Consider the following 11,665-nt stretch of genomic DNA (forward strand, 5'->3'; position numbering starts at 1 on the left):
GACATCTTGGCAGTCTTCAGCCATAGAGAATGGAAGCTCTCCAGTTCTCTTCTCCAAGTTGTTGTCGGCTGCAGCCTCTTCTGTTGCAGAAGATCCCAAGGACTTAAAGAACACGCAGGAATTCGCATTGAGGGGAGCTAGGGCTTCTGATTTTCTCAAGCCTTTCATTGAACGATGCCGCTGAGATTTCTGCCCGGCTGTTTGTTGTGCCCCGTTGTTTCCTCCATCTTACTCTCTGTGGCTGCCTCATTCTTGTCCCCCATAGCTTTAGAGTCATTGGTCTGAGTCAGAGTCCAAGTGCTGGCACTTCTGTTTTCTATCTGTGTGACCTTGGGCCTCAGTTTCCTCATCTGCAAAGTGAGAGTGTTGAATCTAATGGCTCTTCCACTCTAGACCTATGCTCCCTTGAGTCTCAGCAAAGTCCTCAGTTGAAGAAGTAAAGAGTCCTGTCCAGCCAGTACTCTTGCCCAACCAGTCCCTTTGTGCTACTGTCTTCATCTTTTAGTGTCACACAGACCAGATCGAAGCAATTGAGTCCAGTGAGGGCTGTAAAGAGAATTATAACAACAATCAAGCTTCTCCCTCACTCTGCTCAGCTCGGCAGGGTCCTTAGGCTGGGTCTCCTCGGGTGGTATTCATTGGGCTTGCTGAAGGGCCTTCCGTTTTCCCTCGTAGGGCTTTCTCGAATGAGTTCTGAGCATCAAAATGAAGTTGAGCAATTTGTCAGCCGATTTTTCTCTGCCTTTGGAGCCCAATTGATGAAAGGCTGGAGGCCAGTCAATCTCCCTTTATCTCTGTCACTGTCAGCACCCTTTCTTTCCCAGTCTCAATTTTCGCAGCAGTGCTCAGCTTCATTTCCCTGCTCCCCTTGCAAGAGCACAAATGGCTCCTACTAGGAAACATCTTCAAATCTCTTCTTTTCTGAATTGCATTAAATTGAGCCCCATCCCTGCCCCCCAATGAAGAAATGGAAATTCCCGACACTCTTATGATTGCCCAAATTGCAGCCGGGATTATTAAGCTGCGTGGGCTGTGCTGTCACCTAGCACAAATATGAAATTGGGAAGCTCTTCCTCCTTCCCAGGCTTGAACTTGCTCACTTTGCCCAGTTCAGCACTAAAAAGTCCATTGAAGAGAATTCAGTTGCTTTAGATTCATCTATTTTCAAGTTACACTAGAGGAAATGGATTTTGGTTCGTGGCCTGTGAATGTCAGGGGTGGCTGGGGAGGGGAGGGGATGCAGTCTCCTCCCTCTCCCAGCTACCAAACTCGGCTACAGCAAAGCCAAAAGCGGTCCGCTATTGTGAAGGGCTTGTCCAGACCCCAGAAAAGTCCCAGAATCCCAGGCTCTCCTTTCCAGGCTGGAAATATTGAATCCCTGATCCACAGACCAAAACTTACCTTTCTTGCGGCCCATTCTCTGGAGTTTTGCCAGATGACTGAAGGAAATTCAGGGGGCTAATTTGGATTCATTTTGATGATAGTGCCCCGAGCTCTTCCCTGCAGATCAGATTTTTATAGAATGTGGGTCTTCGTTGAGTTAACACAAATTAGCGAGCGTCCAGTTGCTTTGCTCAGTTTTGTGTCTTGACAAGAAGGCCTTTCTTCTCCCATCAGACTTGGCCCCGTCAATGGTCCCCTACTGAACTTTACTCTGCATTTAGCCAGCTCAGGCCCCAGTCTTAACTGTGCCATTTGAAGGGACTGGGTGTCATGAAGGGTCTTTGATACGTATCAGATCAGAGAAGAGGAGAAGAAAGGAGAAAAATCCTGAGGAATATAAGTAAAGGAAAAGGGGGAAGGGAGGGAAGGATGCAAGTGTGTCGCCAACAGGGGAGCTTCATGCACACTCCAGATGCTACTTCCCATGATGTACTACAAATGCTCGAATTGGTACTACCAAGTTCCTAAAGTCTCCCAAAGCACCCGGGCAAGAGGATTTTACTAGTGTCCCCTCCAGTGCTGGACAGATGGATTAGACCTTTTCTTGGCACAAATTCTTGTCCTTTCCAAAGGAAGTGAGACCCTCTTCCAACTTTAGAGAGGACCCAAGCTATCAGTGACTCCTTGTCCTGACCATAGTGCACTGGAGTGCTTGAGGCAGTCATAGGAGCATAGCCTCTCAGACCGGGAAAGGACTTCAGAAAGCAACTCAGTGGCCCTCCACTTCAGTCCGTCCTTCCCTCCTTTCCCCCCAAAGTTCCCTCTACAAGCCCCCCAAGAGGTGGTCCAGGCTCTCTTGGCTCAAAGACCTCCAGGGTGGAGAAGCCCATTACCTCCCAAGGCCACCCAGTTCTTGTGGTTAGGAAGTTTGCTTTGACTTCTGGCCTCTATTTGCTTCTTTGTGCTTTTCCACCCCCTCCCACCCCCAAGAGTCCCACTTCAGTCCCCGGGGTCAGTCAGAACCAGGCTCATCCCCCTTGAAGTCAATATTCTGTCAAAAGACAAAACTTGGAGGATGCAGTCCCAGTGGTATAGCCGGATGCTCACCGCTCTCTGCACCCTGTCCTTGCCAACAAGCGTGCCTCGGCTTCCTTGCCTGGGCTCCTTTCCTTCTTAAGAGCTATTTTCAACCTTTAAAAATGCTCCCTGGTTAATTGGAGAGTTGTTCATTTGCTTGGCATTCCACATTTGAGTGAGGAAAGAGTTCTACTCTGTGTATCTACAGATCCTTGCACTAGGGCTAGACACATCAACTTGGCACTAATGGGGCCCCACTGATTGGAAGGACTTCAAAGATGAAAATTTAAAGGAGTCATTATTGCTAACTATGTACTAAGAAGCCCAATTGTTGCAGGGCTATAAGCTTTGTCCAGGCCTTCTACAGTTCATCCCTCTGGGACAAAGCCTTGATTGACCTACCCTAGTTACATCCCTGCCTGAGGTCACATAGTGAACTAGTAGAACCTGGACCTAGAATTCAGAAGTCTTAACCTCCTAATGAGAATAGTGCCCTTTCCTCACCGTCTTCTCTTAAGAGACCGTTCCAGAGCTTGTGCTAGATTCAAGGGGCATTGGAAATGTGTTTTTCAAAAATCATCCAAATCCATAGTATCCGGAACTAGCACCTTTCGGCATAGATCTCCTTCCTGATGGGGAGGCAATGTGATTTAGGGGAGACAGGGTGGCAATGAGGTCCAGAAGAGCCGAGTTCAAGTCCAGCATTTGGCACAAACTACTTGGGTGACCATGGAGGAAACAACCTCTCAGTGCCCCAGGCAAACCCCTGAGACTAGATTACAACTGACTAGCCAACCAACAGCGGTAAAAAGGGGTTTCCACACTGGGAGTTCACTGCAGAGATAAAAACACAGGTCCAAGCAGAATGACAATAATCACAGCAGCAAAACCATTCCCGGTGGTCTGTGGGGACTGGCAACATTTGCTCGTGGCCTTTGGACTGTTGGCCAAGATTCGGTCTACCCAGCCTGTCTATCTTTTGTGTATTTTTTGTGGTAGGTAGTTCCAGGGACATTGTTAATACTGCAGGTTAGTTGATTGATTAACATACATCAGCATGGTCCAGTAGAAGGGGGTCATGGAGGAGAAACCAGAAGACCCCACCGCTGCCATTTCGGCCAAGGCTTAGCTGGAGAGGATTAAGCTACATCTGTGAGATAGGTGTGGCTGTGGACCAGGATGCGCTTTCCATACATATGGAACACATATGTGTGTTCACTCTTTTTCGAGGGACCGTCCCCTGGACTGGAAATGCATTCCAGTGAATTGGTCTGAGTTGAGTTGGATTAGACACTAACCGTTCCTTTCTGATGAGGTGATCTCTACTGAAGTGGTCACTGTTACTTTGACTATTTTTGCATGAAGGAGCGTCTCTGAGCTCTGGGATCTTAATAGGTTGAGACTTTGTATTAAGGTAAAGAACCCCTAGATTATTGAACATATCCATCGTGGCTGGACGGTGATATGGAAATGACAAACTGGCTCGGCTCTGAGAAGCTTGGGTAAAACCTGGGGGGGAGTTCCCAGCATTGCTGTCTGCGTGGTTCAAGCGTGGGGCGAGGCTGCCCAAAGTGTGCTGTACAGTCGGCTTGTCCATCTTGTTAGGAGACAGGCAGCTTCCAGCCCTAAGGAGGAAAGGAATTACTGTACAAAGGTTGGCCATTATCGGCATAGAACAACACTCCCGGTGCCTTTTGCCTTGAATTGCTTCCTGATCTATTAGGTCTCAGCCACTACTGATTCTTTCGCCTTCTTGGCCCCTCCAAAGACCGATAACTTTATTTAAGACTTCTAAATGGTTTGCTGGAAGGTCCGTGCTATCTCCTCTGCCGACAAGTTGCTGCTGACTTCTTAGTGGCTAGGTAATGCACATTACAGCTCTTTGTAAAAATATTCGGATCCACTCTTTGGCCTCAAGATTTGGGGTCAGCCCCCCTGCCCCATCACGTAAGTGCCATGTTTAATGATGAACAACCAAGAGTAATGAAAGATTCTGTGGTGGCTCTCTGTTGCCCCAAGATCAAATATACATTCGCCATTTATAATCTGACCCTGACTCCTCTCTCTAGCTTTATTTTCCATTAGCTTATCTGCATCCCCCCCCCCCCCCATCCTGTTTTCTACTTGGTTCAGCATCTCAGTAGGAGACCCAGAATCCTGGCTTGGCTCTGCCCCTTAATAGCCATGGCCTTGGGCCCTCTCTGGCTCTCATGTTGCTCTCACGGTTAATGAGGAAGTTGGACTAGATGGTCTCAGTGGTGGTCTTCGTTTTTTCCCATGCTGCCGCTGTCCGCATCCTCAAACCACCCCTGAAGCTGGTCAGAAGTAAGGGGACAGTCAAGAGGATGTGTGGATGGGTCACCAAAGGCTTTCTTTGGGGGCAGCTGATTAAGTGAAATGTTGTATGGGAAGCACTCTGCAAACCCTGTAGGGTCAGATAAACATCCCCTGTTGTTATCAGTTCTTGTTTCAGTGTTACTGACTTGCTAGCAGGTGAGCTGCGGCTAGTAGAGTGGGCCTAAGAAGCATGGTTTTCAGAGGGTGTGTGCCAATTGTCTCTATTATCCAATTTGTAAGAAAAAGATGATGACTGATGAATTGTGGTTCATCTGGCCCATGAGGGCCTGTCTGTGTGTTTGGGCCGGATTCCAAGTGTTCTCACCTTGTTGCCCTTATGAACCGGGGGAGGGAGAAGAAAGGTAGGAGTGACACAGGCTAAGGTCTGGAGCCTTTCCTTGAAGAAGTATCTCAATGTGAGTAGCAACTACCAAGAAAAGTGAAATAAAAAAAAATGTCCTTAAAGTTGAGCTCATGGGGCCCATCTGGAAATAGTTGGCAGAGGGACCCGGTGCTGGCTTTAGAATGAAGACCTGGAATCAAATAGCACCTCTGATGCTAGTTGGAAAGCCATCGGCTGCCCGATCTCCTTTAGTAGCCTCCGTCTCCTCGCCTTTAGAATGCTCATAATGGGCTCACGGACTCATTTTAAGGTTCCCGGAACTTGCTGTCCAGGACACACTTTGCAAACTTGACATTGCCATGGAAATGCTGGTTGTCTTTCTTCACTCCCCTTTGCGTTGGAACCACCACATGCCCTGAGTAGGTCTGAAGGAAATTAAGTTTACATGGCATATGGACAGAGTGAGAGGTTCTCTCTCAGACCAGGTGAGCATATGGTCCCTTCCATCCCCAGGGCCTAGATCAGATCAGAGCCAACCAGACTGGGCCACTGCTCCTTTCTAGACTCTCCACTCCAGCCTTGTTGCTCGAAAGAGAATTCTTTCCCTTCCCACTCCCAATAGCAGCGTCTCCTCCCTTCTTCCTTTCTCCCTTCTACCCCTGATTTCCAACTGTCTTTACCTGAGTGGGAGCCACCAGGGGTCTTAGCAAGCTGCTGATTTTCCAGATGAGGCCCCACAGGTAACAACCAGAGTACCCATTTCTAGAAGTCTTTAAAGTAGCTCCCCAGACATCATAAGGCTCCTTTGATCCTTGCCCCAAGCCTGGGGGCCAGCTGCTCTTCCCTGCATTTTATAGAGGAGGAGGCTGAGATTCACGCTAGTGAAGGGACTTGCCCAAGCCTACCCTACAGGGTTACAGAAGGACAGAGACCTTCCATTCAATTTGGAAACCATTATTTAGCACCTGCTGCAGGTAATTTATATCTAGCAGAGGACGCGAAGACAAAAAACAAGCCAACCGAGCATTGCCCTCAAGAAGCCTCCGTTTTATTGAAATCACCTCGTGTGAGACCCTTATTTCACAGATGAGGAAACTGAGGCTCAGAAAGGTTATGCTCAATGGCAGCTGCAGTGGCGGGGCTGTCATTTGAACCTGAATCCCAGGATATCCTAGATTTTGAGCTAGAAGGGACCTTGTCTATGTAGTGTGTGGTGCAGTGTTGGGCACTGGGGAGGCAAAGAGAAATGCAACAGCTCTTACCTGAGCTTCGGGAGCTTCTGTCCTCCTGGCACTCTCCAGGATGGGAAGCTGGGGTCCAGAGTCTCAGGGGCCTTTATTCCGAGGACGGTGGGTCCAAGAGATGTGCAAGCTGACTTTTGGCTGTCAATTTGCCACTTGCCAATTTGAGGCAGTGAGAGGGCCCTGGAAGCAGTGTGGCGCTTTTCCACCCAGGTGCATCATCAGTGCTAATTTTGCTGTCACCGGTACGTCTATCCTCCTGATCCCATCGGGATTTGTTTCCCAGCTGGCTGGGGTTTAGGAGGCACTTGGGTGGGAGATGTCATTGCATTTTTCTTTCTCCAGGCAGTGGAAAGAGGCTTCTCCCCATGATGGGGCTGCCAAGAAGCTTGATGAGGACAAATAAGCTCCCTTGGCCCCCAAGAGCCGACTTACCTGGCCCTGTTCAGTCTGGCTGCGCTTACTTAGCTTTTAGCCAGTCTTGCTCTCTGTGGACCGTGCTGCAAATGGGCATCTTCTTCCTGGGACTGAGCAAGCCCTAAGGCCTTTCCTCCTAATGGCTGAAATTCAGCCAGAGCTTGTGGAGGTCCATTGTCCCTGCCCCAATCATCTAGACCCAGAGTCTCTCATCTCAAACTGTGGATGAACAAGGCAGGGTCAAAAAAAAATGTCAGGGAAATTACTTCACTTATGCATTGAACTTCCTTACAAAAGAAATAAAATGAGGGGGATCACCACCTAGAAGACATGACTTCTGGGGAGCTTATTCACAGGGTCAGCTATCGTGCATGGGAGCTCCCGGCCATTGTTAGCCAAGTTCCCAGAAATCCCACCCGCTTCCCTGGCTGCTTTTCCCAGAGAGGGCAAAAGGGCTGGGGACCCAGGAAGCATCATTTGGGGCCCTGTTTGTGGGTGATTTTGGTCCAAGTGAGTCTCGTGTGCACATGTGTGCGTGTGTATATGTGCATGTATTTTACCTTTCTACCTCTGTCCCCCATAAAAGATTTTCTATAAATGTTAAGCTGCTCATATTTTTGGTGCATTGTGGGATGTGATGAGAATTTTTATTAGCTGAGCCTCATGCTAGAATGTGGTAGAAATACAAATGTAGCCAGAAAGCTGAGGTGCTAAACACTCTGTGGAAAATGAATCAGAGTCTGGGTGAGCGGAAGGGAGTCCCGAAGCTGGGCCCTGCTTAGGTCCAGCCTTCTGAGGGCCCCCAAGCAGCTTTAGCCCTCGATGATCTTGCTCTGGAAAGGCCTTCCTGACCAACAAAGGCCGAGTCTTAGGCAACATCCCCTTTCTGCCGGAGATTCCAAGTACTCTATGTTCTGCTGCTGCCTGTGAGGAACAGCTTGAGTCAAATCATGCCGAGGAATAGGGGGAAGGAGATGAAGTCCGATCAGTTGGCCAAAGGGCCAACGTCAGCCTGTGAAGTCAATATTGGGGAGAGGGAGAGAAGGGATGGGTTGCTGCTGGTATGGGCCGGCTCAGAGTCAGGGAAGCTAAGGTCAAGCTGAGCAGAAGGCAGAGATCTGTCCTGCCCTCAGCCGGGGAGAATCAGCTTTGGAAATAGCGTGCTGCCGCTGGGGACCCTCGAATAGAATGTCAGTAGGGGGCATGGCTCAGAGTGGGAAAAGAGGAGCAAAGAGGGCTTGAAAAACCCATCATATGGAAAACCTGGTTGGAGATGTCCTGCCTAGATTGGTGAGGATTTCCCCCCCCCCCCCCCCCCCCGCCTGTTGACAAAGTTTTCAATATGCTGCTTTTGAGCAAGCTGCTTGATAACAAAAATGCTGACTCGCAGCACTGCGGCGCTTGGACAAAGCTTTATTTTATTTTATTTTTTTAATATATTTCTCATCATAACTTGTTTCCCTCTAGGTTTTGGTTCTGTCAGCAGTGGGAACGGAGGCACAAATAACAAGGTTGGGGTGGGAGGACTCGCGTATGACCTGTTGGCAGTCCCTTGCCTACTACTCAGCCCAAAAGATAGTTGTGAGTTGGCCCTGAATGTGGGGTCTGTGAAACTGGACTGTGGGCCATCATGGTGGCTGCTGAGAAAGGTGTATATAGAACTAACCTTTTCCTTTTTGTGTTTAAACAGATCAAAATGAAGGCTTTCATTGCAGGGAAGAATGCCGCATCCTTGGTCACTCTGACAGGTGCTGGATGCCCCGGAACCCCCTTCCCACTCGGGCCAAGTCCCCGGATCGTGGAAGAAACATCATCACTCTGTCTATCGAAGCCACCGCTGCTGACGTCGAGGTCTATGAAGACTGCACGACCAAGAGGACTTTCGCGACCTTTGGCAAGGATGGGGGTGACCACGCTGAGGAGCGTTCGGCCCAGAAAGGCAAGAGGGCAGCGGAACTGGCCATCTGCAGCCCCAAGGTCACCAGCGCCATCCGCGAGGCGGGCAACGGTTGTGAAGCTATCAGCCCGGTCACTTCGCCCCTTCACCTGAAGAGTTCTCTGCCCACCAAGCCGACGATGGTCACCTACAGCGCTATCATACACTGCCCGGCTACCCACCCCGTGGAGCCGTTCCCCAACAATGGGCCTTCTCGTCCCACCGAAGCGGAGCCACGTGGAGCCGACAGCGAGAAAGTGGTGCGTGAGGTCAACCCTCTCCTGCAGGAGAGTCCGGAGAAAGAGTCCCCGGGAGCGAAGAGGCTGAAGGATATCGTGCTGTAGGCTGGGCACGTGCAGAGGAGGAACAACCGTGGCAGTGGATACGCAGAACGACCACGGTCACATATGTGCAAATCAACCAGCTCGATAGCTTTTTCGTGGCTCACCAATGCCTGTATTTCAAAGCTTTCCCTAAGTGTATTGTTTGTTTGTGAATGGTACTGTCATAATGTGACAATCCCTCTTGTTTCAACGGGAGACAGAGGTGTTCATTTGGAGCAAATTAACTTTGGGTTCGGGGGGCCTTGGGGTGGGACAAAAGAAAGAAATTGAGTTGTAAGAAGTATTATGTCTTAAGTATTTTGAATTTCTATATTTTTATATAGTAAAGTTATAATGTAAATGATTATTGTCTGTGGAGCCGAAACCAGCCCAAACTGCACCTGGGCCAAATTTGAGTTGGGGGAGGGAAAGGTGCAGAGCACAATCTGAAGGTGGGAGAAAAGTGTCTTAGAAGAGGGCCACCACAGCAATGAATTGGGGGCAGCTGCTATCCCAGTCTCTTGAGAACTGTGGTGGAGAGGAAAAGGGGACATGAGGAGGAAGCACACCCTCATGTGAGTACCAGGGACCGAAGGCTCATGCACTCTTTTCTGGTTATGGCTCAGATTATTTGTAAAGATAAAAAATGAAAACAAAAATGAAAACCAACAACAACAAAAAAAAAAAAAAAAACCATAAAAACAAAGCAAAAAAAAAAAAAAAAAAAAAAAAAAAACCAAACACTGCTATCTGGACACTTAATCAACACACCAATGTCTCGTTTGGCAGACAGCGACTGGCTGTTTCCTAGGCACTGTACTACCAGGAATTCAACACCTTCAAGTTGAATCCCTACAAAGACTCTTGGAAAACTCACGCACCTGCCGATGTTGCTAGTTTCCCATGGACACCTGCCCACAAAGAAGACTCCGTTTGTCGTCACTTGACTACTACTATCCTCTGATTCAGTATTTCTGATTATTCCATCGGTGGTGATGGCGATGGGCTTTCAAAGTTGTGTCTCACAAACAAGACACAGCTCCCTGAACTGGCAGCCATACTGCTAGGTACCGCACCCAGAGATGGAAAACTTGGGGGAAATGGCATATCGCTGAGCCCACGTGACGAATGATAGCTCATCATTCGCAAAGTCTTTTTCATAGAGCAATGATAGCTTATTGGAGAGAGGCCTTTTCAGATAGTCGGCTGCCTAATTTGCGGGTGTCAGAAATACTCTGCTGAAAGTTTGATGAGATCCGTTTTTTCTAATTCTCAGGCACTGAGCAGGAAAAGTTGTTCCCTGAACTCCTTGGTTCCCCACTTTCACTATTCCCTGTCTCCAATCATCTAAAACTCAAAATGACTGAATCTATTTAGAGAGAGAAATTAGCATGTCTTCAGACCCACACTTCCTGATTCAGTGTTCCCCAATCATGATTGGAATTAGTTTGCATAGCTCATCACGGGCCTGAAATTTCAAATTTTATTTCTCTGTACCCTGGGCTTCTAAATAGGGATAGAGTAAGTAATAAGAAAGCATAACATTTAGGCTAACCTAGGGAAAACATAGCAACATCACTAATCAAATTTATGTGCCTTCCATATGGAGAAAATTGAAAGGTAGTCTTTTTGGAATGAGCACATTTTGGGGTGATTAAAGATTTGAATGAACACACTAAAATGAAAACCCATTAAATTGATTTAGCTTAAAAAAAAACAAGCATAGGCTAGATTTTATAACCTAAGACTTTCTTTCCTTTCTTTTTTTCCCTTTTAACCAAACTGACCATTAGTTCCTATTTTCTAAAATTGCTTCCCCCCCATTTTTTCAATTAATTTGCTTAATTCTCAGCTCATTCATTGTGTTTCCTAGCCAAAGGAGCGTGTGTGAGTATGTGTGTGTGTGTGTGTGTGTGTGTTTAACCCAAGTGTTCATTATTTAAAACACAACGAAAGAAACCAGATCTCATCTTCTCTCTGCCTTGAACTTCTAAGGACAAGACTTGTTTCTCCACACCCAAGTGTTCGGATTCCGCTTCTCATTAGTGTCAATGACCGAAATTCCCAAGAAGTGCCCACTAAGAAGGCTTGCAGGGTCAGGGCACAAGCATTCAAATGAGATGGTTCTTTTTCCTTTTTGAGGTTAAGGTAGATCAGTCAACTGTATTCTGCCATTTCCATGGGGTTTTTTCGTCCAAGTTTCTGCCTTTGTTCATCACTAAGAATGTTTTCTCTATCTGGTAGTGGTAGGGGGATAGGGGGGTGGAGGGAGGGGAGGGATAAAGAGTTTCCAGAAGGAATCTCTAGTGAAACTGCTGAATACTACTACCTCATGCAAATTATTAGCATCGCCTCAAATTTTCCTCTGAAACTGACACAATTTGAGATCAATTATCATGTCATCTCCATGTTTCTGTTCTCACTGGATTTCATTCTCTGCTGATCCCATGTTCTTTTCCTTTAGGTTTATTTTTTTTCCACTGGCAGTCACTGCCGTTGAAATCCTGGATAGTTTATTTTCTTTAGCAAATGACCATTCTGTTAGAGTAATAAAAGAAAGAAACCCCCTTCCCTCCCCCTTTTCAGTCACTAGTGCTGCCTGTAAAAT

At 47.7% G+C, this 11,665-nt stretch overlaps 1 protein-coding gene across 5 annotated transcripts in view; it reads left to right on the forward strand.

Annotated features, from left to right (window-relative positions):
* Positions 1-9,716, forward strand: part of PCDH19 (protocadherin 19) — a 111,061-nt gene extending 101,345 nt beyond the window's left edge. For all 5 annotated transcript variants that reach the window (XM_074276955.1, XM_074276953.1, XM_074276954.1 and 2 more), the window contains one exon: positions 8,489-9,716. In XM_074276955.1, coding sequence (XP_074133056.1) covers positions 8,489-9,078 — 590 coding nt within the window. In that variant the 3' untranslated portion in view covers positions 9,079-9,716. The remainder of the gene's footprint in view (positions 1-8,488) is intronic.
* Positions 9,717-11,665: the final 1,949 nt, after the last annotated feature.

The sequence above is a fragment of the Sminthopsis crassicaudata genome, chromosome X (genome assembly GCF_048593235.1).
Source record: "Sminthopsis crassicaudata isolate SCR6 chromosome X, ASM4859323v1, whole genome shotgun sequence".
Taxonomy (NCBI): domain Eukaryota; kingdom Metazoa; phylum Chordata; class Mammalia; order Dasyuromorphia; family Dasyuridae; genus Sminthopsis; species Sminthopsis crassicaudata.